Source organism: Eupeodes corollae, chromosome 1 (assembly GCF_945859685.1).
Source record: "Eupeodes corollae chromosome 1, idEupCoro1.1, whole genome shotgun sequence".
Taxonomy (NCBI): domain Eukaryota; kingdom Metazoa; phylum Arthropoda; class Insecta; order Diptera; family Syrphidae; genus Eupeodes; species Eupeodes corollae.
This window is the reverse complement of record NC_079147.1, coordinates 206,693,692-206,717,328: the sequence shown is the minus strand read 5'-3', so window position 1 is coordinate 206,717,328 and position 23,637 is coordinate 206,693,692. Positions and strand designations below refer to the sequence as shown.

Below are 23,637 nucleotides of genomic sequence, written 5' to 3'. Positions count from 1 at the left end.
AATAATATCTTTGGGATCTACTGGAATATCCCTCATATATAAAATATACAAGGTTGGTCCTAGGAAACTTCCTTGTTATACACCTGCTACTATTTTCTTTGTTTGCGATTAGTTTTCGTCAAACCATACTCTTAAGTCAATTCGTAAACTTTCATAAATTCATATTAAAATACTTCGCAGTACTGCCTGGGAAGGTTCCTACGCAGTTTCAGCTCAAGTTCCAAGTGTCAAACCTTGCTAAAGGCTTGAACAGTATCTAAGAATAAGATCGAGCATACTTGTTTACCTTTAAGTGTCTCTTCTAGTAGTAGTTTTTCGAACTTTTAGTATAATTTTTATTCTGCTTTAATCAATATTATTGGTAACAACATTTTGAAGTTATGAACCCCTTGGCATTTTGCATTGAGTGAAATAACGACCAGCGAAGCTAGTTTTATATATATTAGTTGTATACATATAAGATAATTTTGAAGATTGAATTATTTGAACCAATGTTTATAATTTTTTTATTTAATTTAATTTATTAGTTTTAAAGACATGGCAACACCAACTGCAAACAATGAAAATAATAATAATCCATCAAATTTACCAAGTTGGATAAATGCAGATAACTTTCAAAGTGTTCTAGAAGAAAATGTTGAAGGATTTAAGAAAATATTGAACTTTGAAGTTAAGGAGACAGGCGGTGGTGGAGAAAACTATGCATCAATGATGATGAGAGTAAAAGTCAAGGCCGAACTTAAAGGTAATTTGAGTTTTAGGCTTACAATATCTTTCTTTAACAGAATTGAAAAGTTTTGATATTAAAAATAGGGGAAGCAAAAAATTGTAGATTTGTAGAATATAATTTCATATGAAAAAATAGTAGAATAACTTCCTTATTCCAATAATTTTAAACCTATTCGCTTTGTTTCAGATGGCTCCACCAAAGATGTTGCTTTTATGATCAAAACCATTCCACAAGGTGAACAAGGTGCCGCTATGGTTTCGATGATGGGTCTATTTCCGAAAGAAAAAACCATGTATGGTACGTACCTACGGGAGTTTGAAGAAATGTATCGTGCTGTCGGCAAGGAAGTCACATTCGGTCCGAAATTTTACACACTTAAAAATGACCCTGGCGTTGAGTATGTTCTACTTGAGGATCTATCCCCAAGAGGTTTCAAGAATTTAAACAGACTGGAAGGACTCGATAAGGAGCACACAAAATCCGTTTTGAAGCTGTTAGCCGAATTGCATGCTGTGTCTGCTGTTCGCTACGAGGTGAAAGGTCAATATGACCCGACTTTAATGAAAAGCCCATTTAACGAGGATTCACGTGACCAACTTGATGCTTTAATGAAATCTTTAGTAGGGATTCTGAAGACATGTTACGGCAAACACGAAACTGGAAGAAAATATTTGGCAATATTGGTAGGTTTTTCCGATTTACTCGTACATGCAATTAATGATTTAAACAAAAACTTTTTCTTTTGTATTATCCATCGTAATAGGAACCAATGTTTAATAATTGGACTGAAAAATACATCCAAGACAGTAAAGTCAACCTAGATGACTTCAATGCTGTGAACCACGGGGATGCGTGGTCCAACAACATCATGTTTCGGCACAATGACGAAGGAAAAAGGGAGGAGACAATTTTAATTGATTTTCAAATGAGTCGCTATTGCAACCCAATAGTTGACTTATTCTACTTCCTTTTGTCTTCACCGAATTTAGAAGTTAAAGTTAACTGCTTCGATGAGTTCATAAAATTCTATCACGATAATTTACAAGAGAATTTGAAATTACTCAATTATCCAAAGAAGCTGCCAACATTGAAACAATTAAGAATGAGTTTATTAAAATACAGTTCATGGGGTAAGAGTTCAAATTTTATTTAAGGAAATGGTTTTCTAGAACAACTTTTTGAATTTAAATTACAGCTATTTCAACAACAACTGGTATTATGGCTGCTGTACTTCTGGATCCATCTGAAAATGCAAGTATGGATAATTTCTTTCAAGAGAGTGAATCAGCCAATGATTTCAAAACGCAATTGTATGACAATCCACGATATATCCAGCATTTGAAAGTTGTACTGCCATGGTTGGAAAAAATGGGATATTTAGATGACTTTTAGTTTCATTATAGAACTTATTTTTAGCTGTAAGCGTTATTTTGTTTTTGCAAAATAAAAAGTATTAAAAAAAAACTCTTTAACTTAGTTAAAAATGTATTCTTACTTTGTGAAAAACTTTCAATGCTTAAAATAACGAAATTTAGGTTTTTATATATTTGATAATAGCTATCTTCTTATATTATCTTCTTATTTTGACAACTCAAGTACTCAAACTGTCACTTACTCTCTTTTCTGCCAGTGTATTTAACTCCAACAAATATTTACTTTTATAGTTTTTCAGCTATAACGACAAACATTATGATATCGTAGTGCTCAAATCTATTTTCAAGAATGGCAAACATTTAAGCATCAATGGAAAGTTGGGTTTGCCAGCTAACTTTCGATTAGTTTTTTCTTACAATATCATCTTAAGGTTTCTACAAAATTTGTATAGAATGAAATAACTTTGAAGTCGCTACTTTCTGGAATATTTGTTTTACAACATAAAAATAATATTTTCTATTAAAAAAAATAGTTTGAAGGCAATATCTTTCTTTTTTTGACAATATATTTCAGTGAAAAATCAATTTGTTGTCAAAAATGTCATTCTTCTATCAGTGATTTTTTCTGTAAAACAATTTATTTGAAGGCGATTTCTACTGGTTCTTACGATATGGCCGAAATGGTATCTTGAACGTTCGGATGTACGAACGAACGTAGACACACAGTCACCTCTATGAATTAGATTCTAGATACATACATAGATACAATCCTACAAATCAGACTGGTCTTTCTAAGCGTAGCTAACCATACCAACAGCAACACTTAAAACAATTTATGAAATGTGTTTTGAAAGCCATTTGAATTTAAACACATTTTTTGAAGCGTTCTTAGTCTTCTAGTTTAAGAGAAAACTCAAAATTACTAAAATTTACTTATGTATATCATAAATAAACTTATGTTCTGTTTAAATTGTTGAAGTATATAACTAAGTTTTCGTAAATTCCCATAAGTCAAAGCTTTTCATTTGACTCTATTTGAAGTTTTGAATAATTCGTTTAAGAGTTTTAGCTATTTGGAAATACCCTCCTTCCTTTTTATTGTTTGTTTAAATATATTTCATATACATATGTTATAACGTAAAAACTGTGACATTTTTGCTTTTAATCGCAAATTTTATTGAAAACAAAATAAAAAAAACTACTTCATGAATTAAAACTATATTATGTGGCTTAATAGTCGTTTGACAACTAGGGTGACTCTAGTGACTTAGAACTATGTGGGAGTAATGTTGTGGGGGATGGATGGGCTCTTCAGTTTTTAAGTCGAATTCGAACGCTTAATTTGAGAAAGCAATTTTCAGAACAAGAATTGCTCTTGGAGAATTTGTTAATTCCTCGCAACAGGCAGTAACCGTAAAAAAAAAAAACTTAAGCTGACATGACAGTCCTACGCACTAATCATTGCGCCACGGGTACTACAACTTCATGAACTTACGTAGTCTAAAAAGCCAAACATATTACATACATATTGTCCAATTGAAAATGTTGACATTTCTCGACGTTTATAGGTCTCTAGAGCTTAAATAAAAGATTTTTAGAGAGATGTCTGTACGTGCGTGATTCGAACGGACCAGGAAAAGATGCAGAAAGGACTCTTAAAAAAATTGCGTGTAGTTTTTTTACCATACCAATTTAAAAAAAAGTGAAAATTTTTGTTAACCAAAATATCTAATGAACCAATAACGCTAGCGACTTGAAATAAATTGTATATTTTATATTGTAACGTGATACCATACAAGTATATTTTTGGAAACAACTCAATTAACTTTTTTTTTTTATAAACCAAAAAAGGTATTTTTCGAACAAAAAATGATTTTATCTCCAATTTTATGCAAAACGTTTATGACTCCTGGTAAATATTGAGAAAAATAGAATTGACATTTTTTATAAATCAAAAAAAAAACGAAAAAAATACACATTCAATATTTTTCGACATTTTTTTTTAATAAAAATTAAAACCTAAAAAAAACGCAACTAAAAGATGTAAAAAATTAAAAATATTGGCTTTAAATTAATTGTACCTCACAGAAAATATTGACTTCAACATTCAACATAAAAATTGGTTTTCGACTAAAAATCTCGTTAGCAAAAAAAGATTTTAAAATAAAACTATTTGTAAATGATGCAAAATATCGTTGATATTTTTTAATACATAGTTTAAAATAATTCAACTAACAATTTTTTTAGAAAAACACGAAAACATACAAACCTTTTAAGCAAGATAAATTGGCAGAAGGGAAGGGAAGTTATCAGTGTGGAGCGCATCCTAGCCTTTTTTTTTCGAAAACATTTGTTCTCCAATTAGTAAAGGTTTTCTCAAAAACATGGCGTGGTAGATTGATTTTGAAGTTGGATTCAAACTAAGGAAATCAAAAATCCCCTCTTATTTTTTTGTTTTCATCCACTGAATTCAGCCAACAATTATTTTATTTTCTTAAGAGAACACACTCATTGTGAAATTACTTCGAACTTTTCTATTTATGATCATGAAAAAAACAAAAAGTATTTATTCTCAACCAATGCACGTAAAATGCTACATTTGGTTTGAATCGAACATGTCAATAAATAAATGAATTATAATTGCTAACAACTTCAAATTTAAAAACAAAACAAACAATAGATTTAAAATAATTTATTTTTTGTTCATCTTCAAGAAAAACACAGATAAAATAATAGATAGACAAACTGTGTCTCTTTAAGATGACTCAGTCGAGCTGTCAAATGTGTTTTGAATAGCTTCCATTTATAACGGAGAAAATGTCTTGTTTCATTGAAATGATCTTCTTATTTCCGATCTGTTAGTATTTTAAAACTATAATTCAGCATAGAAGTAGTCTTTTTGGTCATTAGGCTGAGAATAACTATTTTAATTTTTACTTGTGATTTAACGAGACATATTATATAGATTCAACATAATTAACGGTATTTTACATAAAGGTGAACAAATAATTTCTTTCATCATCATTTGAGCGAAAAATACTTTTTTTTTATATTATCTTATTACCTATACATATTTGTTAAGGAAACAGGTCTGAAATAAATCTTAAAAATTATCACCAGTGCAAGCTTTTTCAGTATAACAGCACACAGCTGTTCTGTTTGAAAACATCATTGTTTTAGAAATCTAAAGTATATTATCAAAAATGTTATTAAAAAAATTACTTACTTTCAACAATTCAATATACTTCGCCTTTAAGTGTTCAAAAACAGACACATAGGCGACTTAATTTGTTTTTGTTTTGATTTGATTTCGAGGAATTATCAATATTTAAACCTCTACACTTGTGATAAGGTTATAATGATAAATTCATTTCATTAAAACACCCTAAGGATAGAATTTTCTAAAACCGCATTTCAGTACCTTGTAATAAGTTGACTATACTTGTAATTAGTGCCTCTCTAATTTGAACTCTACATAGAGGTAAGACAAATTTATATATTTTTGTATGGAAACATCATTCTTTTTTCGAAAACATTAATTTTTTGATAATGATTTTTGGTAAGTTATTAATATTAAGAGTATAGTCATACATACTAATTGGATTGAAATATAATTCTGAATGTGCATCATAAAGAAAATTGAAAATATATTTTATATTAATTAACAGAACCTGTGAAGACAGTGGTCATCATTTCTTAAAATAGATTTATTTGTTTACATAGTGAGTTTTGTTAATGAATGAATATCTATGTTATTTGTTTGTTTATATTTAAAGTATGATGTGAACAATTTAACCATTCGAATTGATAAATCCAGTGGCAAAATGAGGTTTCATTTTGCCTTGAGATACTTAAATTAGGGCGGCACTGAAAAAAATTATAATATTCTTTAACTCGTATATTAGGAGTTAGGACAAGGTCTGCAGAGCTGTGTTAACTTCGCTCCGAAATGTAATTTATTTTTATTTGCGACATATATGAACTATGTACATAATTTTATATTGCAAATTTTGCATTCGTTAGAAAATTCGATCTCGAGATTTTAATCTAACATAATGAAAACAGTAGAAAACTGTAGATATTTATGTAAAAGGAGTTGTTTTGATACGCTTAATACTATGAGTATGTTGCTAAGGTATCGCTGTAAAACTGCTCAAAACAGACTTGAGTGAGTTGATGGTGGGTTCCACTGGTAGCAGCAGTGACGGTATACTTCGAAGAATGGTAAATATTTTTAGCCATCGCGTTGAAGGGTTTAAAGTAAGTCATATTATTGCTCAAAGTTTGATGCTGAAGATCGACGAGTTTAGATATTTGTTTGAAAATTCTGGAATTTACGCTGTTTGTGTTTCGGAAACATGGTTCTCGAAAGATATAAGTGACGCTTCATATTCTCTCAAGGGTTATAATCTGTTTCGCTCAGATAGGATTGACCAAGGGGGTGGAGTTGCGATTTATGTCAAAGAGGGTCTAATTTGTAAAAAAAAAGTTTTCTTGCCATTGGATTCTCCATGCGAATACCTTTTTATAGATATAATAGGGGAAGACAATAACCTTCTTCTAGGCACTATTTATAGGCCGAATAGAAATGTAGATTTAGAACCTATATACTATCTTATGGACCAAATAACAATAACTTCCACAAATATTATTATATGCAGGGACTTTAATAGCAACTTATTAGTCGATGACAGTTTAAGTGAAAATATGAAATCTTTTGATATGCATTCTGTTAATTTATCTGTACCAACACACTTTACTAAGACTTCAAGTACTTTATTGGACCTCTTTTTTGTAACTGAGAAAGATAGGGTTGTTTTGTAAAATCAACTCTCAGCTCCAGTTTTTTCCAAACACGACCTGATTTTTATGACTTATGACTTCTGTACTAAAACTACTTCCGGCAATAATATCATAAAATATAGGGACTATAAAAACGTTAACATGTCAGCACTTCAAGAACATATTCGTTCAATTTTTTGGGATAATATTTATCTTCTGCCTTCGCCAGATGACCAAGTGGAATTTCTAAATGAAAACTTAAGAACGCTGTTTAACTGCCACGTGCCTTTGAAAACAAAAAAGTTTAAATGTGAATCGAAGCCCTGGCTTAGTGAAAGAATTAAACAATTAATGGACCAACTAGATCGAACTTATAGAAGCTGGATAGTTTTCCGGGTTGAAGAACTTCACAGAGCTTATAAGACCCTTCGTAATAAAGTTGTCCTAGAAATTATAAATGCCAAAGAACAATTTTTCTCTAGCCGACTAAACGCTAATGATGATGGTCGAAAACTGTGGGAAAATCTTCGAAAGCTTGGAATTGGTAAACAACGACAAAACAATCTAAATAATATTGATAAAAACGGACTTAATCGTAAATTTTTATCTACTCCAAACAATGTAATTTCAACTCAACTATCCACTGATTCAACATTTCCTTTGATAGACCCTGCATTTAGCTTTTCAGGAGTGAGCATTCTAGATGTTGTGGAAAGTTTTCTTTCCATAAAATCCACTGCTGAAGGAATTGATGAATTAAATCCTGTATTTTTGAAATCAATTTTGCCAATGCTTTTACCCTATATTACCCATATTATCAACACAGTTCTTACAACAGGAATTTTTCCTCAGAAGTGGAAGATGGGTAAAATAATTCCTATTCCCAAAAACTTACTTTGTGAGAACTTTAGACCAATTTCCATTCTTCCATTTTTGTCTAAAGTTTGTGAACGCATTATGCAAAAACAACTGAACGGCTCTATAACCCGCAACAATTATTTGGTGCCAATTCAATCAGGCTTTCGCGCTCAACACAGCTGCACAACTGCACTTCTTAAAGTCATTGAAGACATAAGGACCGAATTGGATAAGGATAAGGTAACGTTTTTAGTTCTTCTTGACTTCTCCAAAGCTTTTGACATGGTGAACCATACCGTGCTGATGAATAAGCTGCGTTGCGAGTTTAACGTATCTTCAGATGCAATAAAATTACTTTTTTCTTATCTTAGCAACAGAAAACAAGCCGTTTATTTGAATGATAGTCTGTCTGAGTACCTACCTTTACTTAAAGGTGTTCCCCAAGGTTCTATTTTATCACCCCTGCTATTCTCGTTGTATATAAACGAAATCGCTTCTCTTATTCCCGACGCTTCAAAGAACTTTTATGCAGATGACATACAAATCTATAGAAGTTGTTTACTAGGCCTTATCGAAAACTGTGACTTTGATATCAATCAGGATCTCGAGCGAATCTCAAATTGGGCAGCTAATAACAAATGCAAATGCCTTGTAATATCCAAAAAAGAACTTGATTTGTCATATTTTCCCTCAATCATGCTAAATGGTACTATATTAGAATTTGTAAACACTTCTAGGAACCTTGATGTGGTTTTTAATAGGACTCTTACATGGAATGACCATATAAACTCATTAGTAGGAAAAGCATATGGCACTTTAAGAACATTATGGACTGCTCAAGGCTTTACACCGATTAAAACACGAACTCTACTTGCTAAGTCTTTGGTTTTACCGATCTTAACCTAAGGATGTGAAATCTATCACAATTGTGATTTCTATAGCAAAAACAAATTAAAAGTAGCCTTTAATAGTGTAATACGATATATTTATGGATTAAAAAGATATGACCATGTTTCCCATCTGAGACGAAGCTTTTTAAAAATGTCTTTCGATAACTTTATCAAATTCCGAACATTGATTCTACTTTTTCTACTTATCTTTATGAACAACTTCGGTTTTCAGTATCAAACAGATCAACTTATTTAATTCATCTTCGTTTTACGTGTCTTACATCTGAAAGACAATTTTTCATCAATGCATGCCGCCTTTGGAACTCACTCCCACCTTACTTGCGAGAACTTAGTGACATACAAAAATTTCAAAAAAGTTTACATGATTTTATTTCTAATCAAAACGACTAGCTTATCTTTTACAGACATCTCACTTCCAATTCTCTATTTCTTTCTTTTTTTCCTTCTTTTTTTCTATTTCTTCTACTTTTTTATATAATTACCAAAAGTAAAGATACTATAAAGTTTTTTGCCTAAAGTTTTTTTTTTTCTTTTGTTCATAGATGTACATATTTATTTTTATTATATTTTTCTTCTTTGGCTATTTAAAATCACTTTTATATTATATACAATTGTAACTTATTATTTAAAATGTTATCATATATTATTTATTCATAAACTTTCACTACCTTATAAGATTTATCTTAATGTGTTAGTAACAATTACCAATAAACTAAACTAAACTAAACTAGTCCACACACTAATTTTTTTTGTCAAAAATCAAAAATTTTATTTTTCTGAAAAACTGCTCTAGAGATTTTTTTAAATTTTTCCACTGGTTGTCTTTGCATGACTTCAATACAACAAATGTATTTTTGTGCCCCCATAGAACCGTTATTGTAATTTTAAATTGTTGAATGAACTTACTACAGCAATTTAAAATAAAAGTGAGAATTTAGTTTGACTCCAAATATCTCACGAAGCAAAAAGTCAAGCGATTTCAATTAATTTTATATTATATTATTTAACGGGATACTAAAAAAGCATGATTTTGAAAGAAAAATTCAATAAACGGTTTTTTAGAAATCAATAAAAATATTGTTCACCTTGAAAATTTTTTTAACAAGAAAATGATAATAATTCAATTCAATTCTGATTTATTTCAAAAAGTAATAACCTAAAAAAAACTATTGGTACACATTTATTTTCGACTCTCTGAATAAAAACATCTCTGAGAAAATGATTCAAAATTACTTCATTTTATACAAACTATTGTTGCCAATATTATGAATTCAGGCAAATTCAATTGTCATTTTTTTTAATTAAAAGTAAAACCTTCCAAAAATACTGCTTACATTTGGTAAAAAAGGATTTTCGAATCGAATATCTTTAGCAAAAAGTTAAAAATTATTTGATTCTGAACATAATATAATCTATTGACATATTTTTACAAAAACTAAAACCTGCAAAAAAAACAACTAACAACTGTTAAAAAATGATTTTCGACATAAGTATCTTGATAACGTAAAAGATTATTGACGTCCAACATTTTTCCGTTTATAACAAAATAAAAACCTAAAACAAAAAATATTGAAAAGCACTAAAAATTATATTTTGAGTTAAATATCTTGAGAATAAAATAAGATACTAACTTCCAAGTAGTTTCATGCCATATAACTATTATTGTTAATATTTTATAGACAGTATTTTCCTATAAAAATATATTGATTTAACTCCTCGAATAGGTCTCTACATACAACTTCAAAATATATGTTTTGAATTGTGAATTAATTTAATTATAAAATATCTTGTTAGAAAAAATACAATTCAGAAGTTGTTAGCTGCCACCAATGGGAGGTTATCATTATGGGTCGCATCCCAGCCTTTTTATTATTATTAATCTTTATTTCTTTTTTTTCAAAATTCGATATCTTAAAAACGGGTAAACATTTTGCTAACGAAATTTAAACCAAAAATATTAAAAAAAAAAAGAATGGAAAATTGTACTAACTTATTTTAGAAAAATTATAGTTTTAAAAGTAAACAAAAATAATAAATGAATGTTTCTTTGACTTATTAAATGACATCTAAATTTAAAAAAAAAAAAAACTTATTTCTTATCAGGAAAATCTGTTGACAATCTATTTAATAGGTCAGAAAAACTAAAAAGAAAATATTTGTCAACCGGAATGTTTTATGTAAAAAAATGTTGTTACTTCCAAAATAATGGTGTAAAATGTGGACTAAATTTTGGGAAACATTCAATCAACATTAATTTATAACAATTGAGAAAAACCTAAGTTCTAATAGTCGTTAAAAATTATTTTCGAATCAAATATCTTAAAATCAAAGGAAGGTATTGACTTTAAACGTAATATATACAAAGATTATATTTTCTATAATTCTTAGAAAACCCCAATTAATAGTGTTTATTTACAACTCCGACCAAAAATCTTTAATTAAATAAATTCACAAGTATCAAATATTTCTACAGAAAGCAGTTAAAATTTTAATTTTTATTGCACACTTTTTGAATTTATTTAAATGAAAATTTGGCATATTAAAACAAAATTAATTTAATTTTTTAAGGCCATAAATGGGGTGTTGTGAGTTTTGATCGCATTAATGCTTCTTTTTTTAATTTGATAAATACTTTCGATTCACCTTTTCATGAGTAATAATCTCTAACCTTTTAGACTAGCCCTACAAATATTGTATACGGTTAATTTTAAAGGTGGTTAAGCACCAGAAAACAATTTTTGGCTTAATTAAATACAACTTATTCCTCAACAATGTTTTTGCATTTACGTAGTATGTCAAAAGTTAAGAGATAACTTATGGGTCTTCATTAGATCCTATGTGAAGTCTTTTGTTAAACCCAGAATTTAATTTCTTCATTATTAGACATTCCAAAAACTTGATGTTATAACCTTAGGATAACAAATTTGTAATAGGATGAAAATAAATTGATTTTTTACAGTTTTGCTTTTCTCTGTTACGAACATAAATGCTTCAGAGTTTTTTTTTTTAAGATTAATGTATGACAGGTTAAGACTAACAAGTTATGAGGATTATTTGGAAAAATAAGTTAAATGCTGAAAAGGGTTACATGGAATATAAGAGTAAGGGATTGCACATTAATTTGAAAAATCATCATCAAGATCACATTTTTGAAAAAAAAAAATTATTTTACGCATTCAGCCTCAAAAAGCTTAATGTAAGGTTTTTTTTTATCTATAAAAGGTTGTATCTTAAATAACTGACGTGCTGATTGAAAAGTCGGTATTAAAAAAACCTTTAGAAGAGTACAACTTGGTTGCCAGTAGTTTTTGTCAAAAAATAAACTAATTTACAGTTAGGAAAATAAGTATTTTAAATATTTTTCCAGACATACACAAAATTATTCCGCACCCAAAAATATAGTTTTATTACATTTTGCACGAAATAGGCTGAACCATAAAACTTCAGACAGTTTTCCTGTAAGTATACAAACTTTACCAAAAAAACGTTATAATCTTTTTTGTGTAGAATTAGATGAACTAGAATATTTAGCTACAACTCTTTTCAAAACCTTCAGTTTTGGATTAATTTGCAAGAAAGTATTCTTCCCCTTTTATTTGCTGTGCTTAAAAATAAAGGGCTTTTTTGAGAGTTTTAAGAACTTATAAATGCAACTCTATACCACAATTCCGCTTTGTCAAAATTGGTTTACTGTAAGACCCGAAGAGACTGTCAATCTTTCACATCCATTGTCTTTAAAAGCTTATTTACACTTTTTAACTAACATTTAAACCATTTACTTACTAAGTAACCATTTAAGATGGCGCTTCAGTCCAAGACGAACCTGAGCCTCACCCAACATGCTTCCCTAGCCAGCTCGGACCCTTGCTAGCTGCTTTCTGTTTCGCACGACCTATCCCACTTACACCTGAGTCTCATTCTTCCTCTACTGTCGTTGTCGTTGGACTTTTATTCGTTTGACTAAATCTGTGTCGCTGTACAGCCGGTACTGTTCCTTATTGAGTCTTCTCCTCCACTCTCCATCTATGGAGACGGGACCAAAAATCCCACAAAGAATTTTTCTTTCGAAGCATTCTAAGAGGTTCTCATCTTGGTTTGACAAGGTGCTAACCTCAGAGCCATTTATGAGAATGGGGATGATGACTTTTTTGTATATAGAGGGTAACTTTAGTTGCTCCAGAGATGACTATTACCCAATTTTGTCCCAAATCCAAATGAGCAGCGATTTGCGAATGTTATTCTAAATTGGATTTTAGTGCTGGTCTCGTTGTCTGAATTTATAGCGAAGCCTAGGTAGACAATGGTTTCAACTACACCTGTTCATGGTGACGTTTAGTCCAAAACCTTCAATGTCCTATCTTGATGACAGCATGTGCTTGCTCTTGCGCTATAGTAACATCACGCTTTGATCATTCAATTATGTCACTATCATCGGAGTATCCAAATCATTGGACAGACCTTTGGAAAATTGTGCCCTTAGTGTTGAAGATTGAGCTTTGCATAATTCTTTCCAGAACAATATGAAAGAAGTCACATAACAGTGATCGCCTTGTCTAAAACTTTTTTGGACATGCGTAGGTTGCGTAGGTGAGATTTTTGCCCACCTTTATAGAACAGCGTTAATTCCCTATCGTCATTCTGCACCATCAATACCATTCAGCACACATATTTGTGTTATTACAAACCTTTTAGGAAACAATTCTGAATATAAAAAAAAGCATGTACCAAGAAAATGTTAATAAAATCGGAGAATTTTCTTAAAAAGAAAAAAATTAGCTTCGATTTATGGACTTTACTTTGGGGACTACAATTTCTTTATCGATTCATTGTATCTATTATAAAATTGATGAAAACAAATTCATTCAGAAATTAGTTCTTATCATATCCGGTAAGGCTTTTATATCATTATCGTTTGTTAAGATTTCACACGATAAGTAGAATAATTACTGTAGATATTTTCCATTCAACCAAAGTTCGAGTAAATTAAGATATCAATTAATTGTGAATGGGCAATAACACTTTTAATCTATATTGATTAGAATAAATTGATATCTTAAAATAATCTTATTAAGATTTAAAACTGAAAAAATAAGACTTTTGATTTTATGTTCAGATAAGGAGAAAACTTTTTGAGAAAACAAATTTGCTGAATAAATTATGTAAATTCAAATCCGATCATTTAAAAATGTTTTTAGATTTGAAATAAAAACAATATAATGGCATCTCCATTTTTAAACGCTGAAATTCCTGTTTGGGTGAACGAGGAACACATTAAAGATGTTTTGGAGGACAATGTTGAAGGATTTAAAAGCATTAATAAATTCAAAGCCTGTCTAGCTGGTGGTGCTGGAGAGAATTTTCAATCGGTAATTGTGAGAGTAGAAGTCAATACGGAACTTAAAGGTATGCAGTAGATACGTAAAACAAATAGTTCAATTAAGTTAGTACCTTTTCTTTATTTCATTTAGATGGATCTACTCAAGATGTTGGTTTCATGATCAAGACAGCTCCACAATCAGAACAAGCTGCTATGATGCTCGCCATGATGGGTCACTTCCCCAAGGAGAATCTGATATACGGAAAGTACTTACCAACATTCGAAAAAATGTACAGCGAAGTGAGCAGTGGAAACGTTACCTTTGGTCCAAAGTATTACAAACTTAAGAATAATCCCGATTGTGATTATGTTCTATTGGCTGACCTTTGTCTTGAGGGTTTCAAAAATGAAAACCGTGTTGAAGGACTCGACAGACAACACACCGAAGCAGTACTGAAGAAATTAGCTCAATTCCATGCTGCTTCTGCTGTGGAGTATGAAAATCAAAAAGGAGAACTAGAACCGATATTGACGAAGAACATGTTCAATGAGCAAACAGCTGGAATGTTTGCAGCCATGATGAAGCCGACTTGGGAAACATTTGTAAAAAGCCTTGGAAACTATGAAATCGGTGCTAGATATGTCGAAAAAGCGGTATGTGTTTGAATAATACCAACAAACAATTTATACAAATTTTTGAAATTGAACACATTTTTAGTTTACGATCAATTGTTTTTTTTTTAAATACAAATAATACATCTCTCACTTTCAGGAAGCGATGACTGAGGTTATGATGGATAAGTTTATAGAATTTTCCAACACAAATTTAGATGACTTCAATGTTATATGCCATGGGGATCTGTGGTCGAATAATATAATGTTCCATCATGATGCCGATGGGAAAATCTTAGAAACTCGGTTTATTGATTTTCAAATGTCCAGATATGCTTCGCCTGTTATTGACTTATACTACTTTTTGCTGACTTCTCCGAAACTTGAAATCAAGGTTGCCAATTTTGATGATTTTATTAAGATTTATCATGAAAATTTGGTGGAGAATTTAAAACTTTTAAACTATACCAAGAAGTTGCCAAGTTTAAAACAATTGCACATGGAACTTTTAAAAAAGAATGCTTGGGGTAAGGATTCTATTACAAAAAGTGAGACAAAGAATATTAATAGTTTTTTTTTAAGGATTTTCAACATTAACCAACACGTGTGCAGGGATACTTCTGGACCCAAGTCTTTGTGGTAATATAGAGGACTTTTTAAAAGGGGGAGATGCAGCAGAAAGATTGAAAATGCAGTTGTATACAAATCCAAGATATGTTAGACATATGGAAGCCATTTTACCATGGATGGATAGTCGAGGTTTATTGGACGTGTAAAAAAACGAACAGTATTGAAATATTTAGATGCAACATTATTTTAACTAACTTGAATTATAACTTTAATTTTATTTATTTACCTATCGCTGTTGTATGAACATTTAAATATTCGAAAATAAATTCAGTTTTGAATTCCATTTCTTGTGTGTTGCTTTATTTTGTTGGGACCCCACTAAAAATTAAGGTTAAGCTGAATATAACTGTGCAGATATGGTCATCACCAGTTTAGTAAATTTCGGATCATTTGAGATAGAAATTAAATTATACAAAAATGATAACTTTTGGTCTATTTTGTCAACAAATTAATGCTCACAAAAAATATTTTTCCTACAATACAATAATTTAACTATAATCATCATATTTCATAGCTGGTTTTTCAATACGATTGTATCAACGACTTAAATCATCTAAAATAACAAGCCATGGGATTGCTTTTCATTTAACTTCAAGATCAAGAATCTGAAAATCTACTGAGCCAATTTTAAAAACGTTTCACAATCATACATACTCGTATGTATACAGTAGGCTCCATAGAAAAATGAGTCCTGAAAATGAAAACTTTTATCATTGGACAAAATTACGTTATGAGGCTGAATTTTTTGAAAGGAGAAATGCAACTGGTTATTTTACTATATATGAAAATAATGATAAAATAATGATAGACATGGAACTTTGCCTTGGTGCTCGGTGTTTCAGTAAGACAATCGTCACTTATCATTTTTAAACTTTCCTTTTGAATTTGGTCATGCTTCATGCCTAAATTGTTTGAGACGATTATTTCAACTGGCTATTTCATACGAGCATTGCTTATGAAAGAGTGACATAATAATGACAGACATGAAACCTTATGACAGTACTCAAGAGCTACAAGCTCTTTAGTTAGACAACGGTAAACGTTCTCTTTTGAACTATGCTCAAGAAGCTCAAATGGGTTATTGGAGCACCTGCCCAAATATGGGAACTGTACTCGAGCTTCTGACGAATATACGGGCTTTATCAATCACAGCCAAATCAGAAGGGTTAAACTTATTGCATCGTCGGAGAAAACCTACAAACTTAGCAGCATTTTTGGCGATGTCGAATACATATGTGATCACTCCACCGCAAGTGATTCGTAATCTAAAAGCTATTACTAAAACCTAAGCGAACTGCCTCCAGCGAAACAATTTATTGGATTAAAAGTTTCAGAAAAAAGATCATTTACAAAAATAAAGAAGAGTGTTGGAGACAAAACGGAACCCTGTGGCACACTAGCATTTATTTTATAGATATCAGATTGGAAACATCAAACTTTTATTGAACGGTCTAAAAGGTTATTTCTAATCCGTAGAAGAAGAAATTTATAGAAACCAAATGTATGAAATTTTGATAAGAGAACTTGATGCTAAACTCTGTTAAACGCCTTTAAATGTGAAGTGCAATAATCTTCTTTTTCTACAACAATGTAAAGATTTGTCCAACTGTTCGGAGAGATAAACCATGAGATTATCAGTGGTTCTATTACTCCGAAAGCGACATAACTGGTCATAGAAAAATCATATTTCTTAAGCAGATAATTGATTAGCGTTTCCAAGACCTCGGAAAGAAAGCAACTAAGTTGAATTACAGGATAGTTAAAGGTGCGGGAGGATTCATATTTTTTGTTAACGAGCTGGACAAATGCCGATGCTGATTTCAATTTATTTCGTTTTTCCTAAGTGGGCTTGGCTTTATAAATCGAAAACAGTACGTCTTTGGTCCTTGCAACCTCTTTACAGATAATTTAATACATGTGACTCTATTCACTATAAAATTTCTCATTGCACAAAGAATAAGGGTTTGTTATCATTCCAGCACTAAATTCTACGTTACTGTCGAAAAAGTGACCAGTTAAAGTTCCTGAAAAAGAAATGCAACAAAAAAATGAGTTTCGACCGAAAGTGAATTGAAATCACTTTTCAATATCACGTAAAATGAAATTGCATGATTTTCAATTCGATCAATTTCAAAAACTTCGAAATTGCTTCGAACTGTCAGAAATGAAGAATCATCTATTTTTATTTTTTTTTCTGCAGTAAAATGTTTACTGTTTTGAAGATGGGTGCAATGTTATTGGCAATTTAAAATGAAAAAGATAGCAGAATTTAAGAGAAAAAATAAGAACACGAATGTTGCGAGACAATTCAAACTTATTGGATCTACCTGACACAATGTAAGTGTGTGAAAATTATGGGGAATTGTTCTGGTAAATAAAGTAAATTTTTAGTTTAATCTGTTTAGCTTTCATTGTAACTTAAGATTAATCAAATACGCTTTTTTATGTGTTCTAAGAGAAAAAAGAACTTTAATAATACCTTCATCGATTCCTTCAATTCAAAAACTTGCTGCAACCCTCCGACACCTAGCAGAAGGAAGCTATCAAAGATCAATTCACAGAAATACAAATGTGATTTGAATGCATTCAAAAAATGAAAATAATAAAATACAAGACTGGATCGCACTAACTTGCTGATGTATACAAAGAGTCTGTTTAAAAATATTATATGTGTTTTATGATTTAAAAATGTGCCTGCAAAAAAATTGTATTTTCAAAAATTTACATTTGTTTTCTCAAATAAATCTTAATTTGTCAAAATGTGTGTTTGAAAATCGTTAGAGCGGTTTTATTTTTAAATTAATTGTTTAGAAATATTTTACGAATGCAAAACTTGCCATATAGTTCCTAAAGTAAAAATTCATTACTTCAAATTGTTACACAATAACAACGCTATTTTTTCCAAAAAAATTCCTCACCGTGATATTACTCAAAGGAGTGAATAACAATCTACCAAGATCTTGAGATTTAAAACACATATTTAGTCGTTTCAAAACCTTAAGAATATAATTTGTAACGTTATCAATTACATTCAGCTAGTAGGGTACTAGTTCTTTTAAAATATAAAAATGAAACCTTATACATATGTATTTTGTATAACTTATAACTCTGAAAGTTACACAATTCCAAAATCTCCTCAAGGATTTTCCATATTAAATAGCTTAATATATTTTATCTTTATCAGACTTAACATCTGTTCACTTCCCAAAAAGAAAGCAAAATATAATACAGAAAATACAAATCAACGTAATACGTAATTTAATTCATCACAACCATGTCAAATTAAGTTGCAAAAATTAAGATTATTTTCCGCTAAAAATAGCAATTTATGCCAAAAAATATATTAAACAATATTAAAAACATTCAGTTTCTATGTCATTTCTAAGGTATAATGTCACATTTTCAATAAGTATTACAGCAGGAAGGGTGCATTTTTTCAAAAGGGATGTCACCAAAAACAGAATTAGTTCAAGTTATTTGACATGGGAGTGAGTTAACGATTATCGGATTGCATAGATTTATGTTGGTTTCATAATAATAATTTCAACAAAAGGAGGAGGGGTTGTTTGAAGTAAGTACTTGGTGTTTTTTTTCAAGACAGCTAAGAATTGGGTTAATTTTTTGAAAAGTTGTGAAAATAGTACAAAAACATATATTTTGGTTTTAGTCATTATAAAACCATAACTTTATTTCGATTTATAAAAAGAGCTGAGGAATTTCACTTTTAATACTTAAAGAGTAACATTTTTAAAAACTAGTGGCCAAATTATAGATTTGAAAACCAAAATTTAGAAACTACAAATTATCTTTGTCTGAACAATGCAAATTTTTGTTTCATCTGCACAAATACAAGTGTTTTTACACCCCTTGTCCCGTTGACGTACATAGGGAACAGTACAATGGGAACAGTTTCACCTGTTTTGAGTTTCTCTTTTTGTCTTGCTTTGATGACACCCTATATAACAAGCCGGTGCATCTAAAATAAACCATAAAATTATTAATTAAGTCAAAAAGGCGAACAATATGTCTTTTTTCCGCATAGTCTAGCAGGAACCAAAAATCAACCCCCTTTTTGACACTCCTCAACAAGCATCAGAGTGAAATGATACAATAGAATTCTAAAGGAGGGTGTGTTATATTTTGCACAACAAAAGACATATTGGTCTCACTTACTTTTAAAGGGGGAACGATTTGATACTTATTAAAAATAGATAATGCCCCTGACGAATTGCAACAGTTTAAACGCTTGAATTGCTTATAGAAGAGAAAATATTAATTTTGACGTTTTTGACCATAGACAAATTATGACACCGATTAGCATAGTTATATTTTTCGAGAACCCCTTTTTGTTACAAGTCAAGAGGACAAGTGTGCAGCAGTTTTTGTGAATAAGGGTAAACATAACAAGATTTGGAGTTAACCAGGGGTTAGAAAATATGTACTGTCAATACTGTTTTGTTTATGTTTACGTGGTGTCAGAGAAAGTGATTTTTGTTTCATGTTTTTTTTTTAGTTGACTGATGCTACTTCCTGAATCACACGGGTGTTGTCTAATTTCATTTGTATTGAAGGACACGTTTTATAGAAAATTTATTTTTTAATTTCCGTTTTGAATTAAAATGACTTTCGAGAGAGAAATGTATGTTGTGAACGTGTAACGCAAATTTTAGTTTTGAAGACCTAAAACATATTTCTTTTAGTCAGTAATTCCAAAGCCGATCACAGTCTATAGAATAACGTGTTCTTTTTTAAAGAGGCATAAATCTATAAGTTGTCAACACTATTTCATCTGACGACTATTTTTCAGCTTTCAAATGATTTATTTACCAACCATAGAAAGTTGTTTAGATCGGTGCGATTTGTCGAATTGAAAATGTTGATATTTCTCGAAGTTTCAAGGTTCCTAGAATCCAAATCAAAGATTTTTAGGGAGATGTCTGTGTGTGCTTAGGTACGTACGTTCGGGATAACATCAACTTCAAATACATTTTGTGTTAAAGCCGATGACATCGAAAGAAGCAGAAAGGTCTTTCAAAAATTGAATGTGTTCCTTTCATATTACTGCAATTTAAAAAAAAAAGTTAACATATTAGTTGACGGTTTTGAGATTAGTTTTGCGGTTTCAAAAGTAAACGTAAATAAAACACATGTAAAATGTACAGGGTTATCCCATTTGCAGTTTTAAAAGTAAACGTAAATAAAACACATATAAAATATTTTTGTTCATGATATTTCTTTTTTTATTATAAAGTCGAAACGTTGACATTAGTGTGAAACACTACATGATTTAAATGACCAACACGCATAATGTTGCAAGCATCGATTTTTGTTCAGGTAATTTTCGACCACTTTTTGACACATATTGGGCGGTATCTTAGCCATCACTTGACCAATGTTGTTTTTAAATACTCAAGAGTTAGAGGTTTATCTGCCCGTGCAGACGTGTCAAATCGCATGAATTTGGTGGCCAGTTTATATCGCCTCACCACAAAATGTGTTTAGCAATAAAGCCATACTAAAGTTGTATGGCATGTGGCACCGTCTTGTTTTAACCACATAATCTCCAAGTTGTATTCTTCAATACAAGGCAAAAAAAGTTGGTTATAATATGAAAATAACGCTCCGCATTGACGGTGTCAGTCGTTTCAACGTAGAAGAAGTTAAGTCTAAGTAAGCGCACCAAACAGTGACTTTTTGTTGATATAATGGATTCTTTTCAATTACTTGAGATTTTTTAAAACCCACCGAGTGAAGAAAATTTTGTTCGAAAAATCGCTGTCCACTGCCTGTTGTTCTAGCGCCCATTCTACGTATCTAGAACGTTGTGCATGATCAGCTGGCTTCAGTTGTTGTGTGAGCTGGACTTTATATGGATGCAGTTATAGATCCAAATACAAAATTAGCCATAATGTGCCGTAAGACATTCCTAATTCTTGAGAACAAAGAGGAATTAACACTTTCAGTTCTTTGGCAAGACTTTTTCTTACAGGGGCGATATTTTTTCAGTGGTATCATTAATCATGAAATCATAATCTACTCTTAAAACACGATATGTGGCTGTGCAGAATCACCAATATTGTAAAAGGTTTTATCCATTTCGTAAATGTCAGACTTTCAACTGAAAAAAATTGCTTTAACAACTTAATTTGACGGATGCCGAATTCCAGCCCTATGCTTTTGAAACCGCAAAATGGATAACTAGTTATAATGTGACGCGATGCTAAATAAGTGTTATTGAAAATCGAAATCAATAAACGGTTTTTTATACATTCAAAAAACTGACAAAAATGTTTGTTACTTCAAATATTTTACGAACAAACAATGGTATTACTTCCAGAATGCTTTTATGCAACGAAGTCCACGTTTTTGATATCTGTCAACATTTTGAAAAAATAAAAACGTAAAAAGTTGATAAAAATTGATTATCGACTCGATAATCAAGATATTCCCTTAAAACTAATTTAATATTAAATAAAATATTATTTTTAATATTAACTTACAGTTTTAGAAAAAATTACAAGTAATTTTTTTATAAAAAATAATAACCTATACAAAATACTAAGCAAAATTGGTAAAAACTTAAGTTCGATTCGAATATTTCGAAAATAGATGAAGGTATTGACTTTTTGTTTTTATTGTAAACTTAAAATAATATTCTTAAAAAAATCCAAAGGTTTTTTTTATACTATTCGACTAAAAATGTCGGAAACAGAATCCGATATGGAAATCGAACTTTTATTATCAAATGCGAAACATTGATATTAAATATAAGTTAGTTTTTTTTTTTTTTTAATTGAATTGACAACTTTTTTAAAAAGCACAAAAAACCAAAGAAATCTACAAAAAAACAGATACGAAATTGTTTTCGAAATAAGTGAAGATATTAATATATTGATTTCAATTTTCAATGCGTTAGAAAAACCGACAGATAGGCCCGGTTGGGAAGTTATAAGTGTTGTTCGCTTCAGTTGATTTATTGAAGGAAAAGTTTGGTTACCACACTGTTTTAGTTTCAGTGGATTACCTAGTTTTTAAGATCGATTTAATGCCACTTGACTATTTTTTGTGGGGACATGTTAAGTCGTTTACCCACGCCCACGAGAACGAAACCATTGGAACCGCTTGGAGGTCAAAATTCGACTTGTTATTGTTGTTATTCAACCACAAATGTTGGAGAAAGTCATCGAAAATTGGACCTTTAGATTAGACTATTTCCAAGCCAGCCGTGGCGGCCATACTCCAGAACACTACAAAAAAAAAAGAAGATTGTCTTTTTGATAAAAAAAAGTTCTAAGCCTCTAAAAACACACCATTTATACTATGTTGACAGAAATTCGTTTTATTATTGACATTTTAATCATAATTAATATTATAGGGCCCGCAGAAATTTTTCTTTTTTTGAAAACAAGGAAACAAAGCTGCACTTTACCAAAACCTCAAAAATGTCGTAATTTCGAATTACGAGAACTCGTTCATTAGAAAAAAAGTTCAATTTTAAAAGCGTTCCTTGTTTAAAATTTTAAATGCCTAAAATTCTACTCTAAAAATTAAACCATAAGATATCTCGTAAGAACCGGAGAATATTTCATATCAAACTTAATTTAAGATGACTCATGTTTGTTTCGATTAATGAAAATCCCTTCACTTACTTATTGTAATGTTAAATAACAATAAACTGACGCAGTCTCTTATCAATCTTAAGTTATGAAAATAACGAACTTTAGGTACTCCCCCAAAACAAGCTTTATGTTTATCGCAGAAATAAAGCTTTTATTAATAAAATTGGTAACTATACTGCAATTAACTATCTACCTTGAAAAGAAAATAAAAATACAAAGATTGGCAATGGAAAGTATTGCAATCACATAAACTGGTAGTTCTACATAAATAGGGTAAAGTAGGTTGAGATGAGGTTTATAAATTACCTAAGTATTTTTAAAGTTTTTTGAGTAAATAGAGTAATGGAGAAATCTTGTTTTTAGACAAAGTTTTTTTTTATTCAAATAGACAATTGTCTGTTTTAACTTCGTATTGGAAGTTTATACCTTTGCTTTGAAGGTCACTAGGTCTTCGTTACGGCTTTTAAAGAGTCACCTTTTTCTCCCTTCATTTCTTTAGAACCAGCTTAAGCGGAGATATAATCTTCAAGTATTTTAATATTTTATTTATTAAGACATCAAGATAGGCAGACAAAACTTTTGAAAAATCAACAATCTAAAAACGTAATGGAAAATTTGATTGATCCTTAATATCTTAAGATATAATGATGGTATCGACTTCTATGATATTAAAAAACTTTACAATTATTTTTGTAAAGGTAAAAAACAGTTGAACAAAAAAAATATTTGTGATCTCAATAATCTTACGAACAAAAATGACATTAACTTCACAGTAATTTTATATTCCACAGAGTGAAGTTTTTGA

The 23,637-nt window shown here is 30.4% G+C and overlaps 1 protein-coding gene across 1 annotated transcript; it reads left to right on the top strand.

Annotated features, from left to right (window-relative positions):
• Positions 1 to 527: 527 nt before the first annotated feature.
• Positions 528 to 15,496, top strand: LOC129948338 (uncharacterized). The gene is made up of 10 exons (XM_056059303.1): positions 528 to 745; positions 917 to 1,413; positions 1,494 to 1,860; positions 1,926 to 2,121; positions 7,368 to 7,750; positions 7,829 to 7,983; positions 13,856 to 14,057; positions 14,123 to 14,625; positions 14,744 to 15,110; positions 15,166 to 15,496. The coding sequence occupies exons 1-10, from the start codon at positions 538 to 540 to the stop codon at positions 15,357 to 15,359; spliced, it is 3,072 nt and encodes a 1,023-aa protein (XP_055915278.1). The 5' UTR covers positions 528 to 537; the 3' UTR covers positions 15,360 to 15,496.
• The last annotated feature ends 8,141 nt before the right edge of the window (positions 15,497 to 23,637 follow it).

What these genes read in the sequence shown, in the direction of transcription:
- LOC129948338 (XM_056059303.1), top strand. Translation starts at nt 538, where the DNA reads ATGGCAACACCAACTGCAAACAATGAAAATAATAATAATCCATCAAAT. An exon ending in TCCTCAGAAGTGGAAGATGG is followed by an intron (nt 7,751 to 7,828) that starts GTAAAATAATTC and finishes TTTTGTCTAAAG; the next exon opens with TTTGTGAACGCATTATGCAA. An exon ending in AGTCAATACGGAACTTAAAG is followed by an intron (nt 14,058 to 14,122) that starts GTATGCAGTAGA and finishes TATTTCATTTAG; the next exon opens with ATGGATCTACTCAAGATGTT.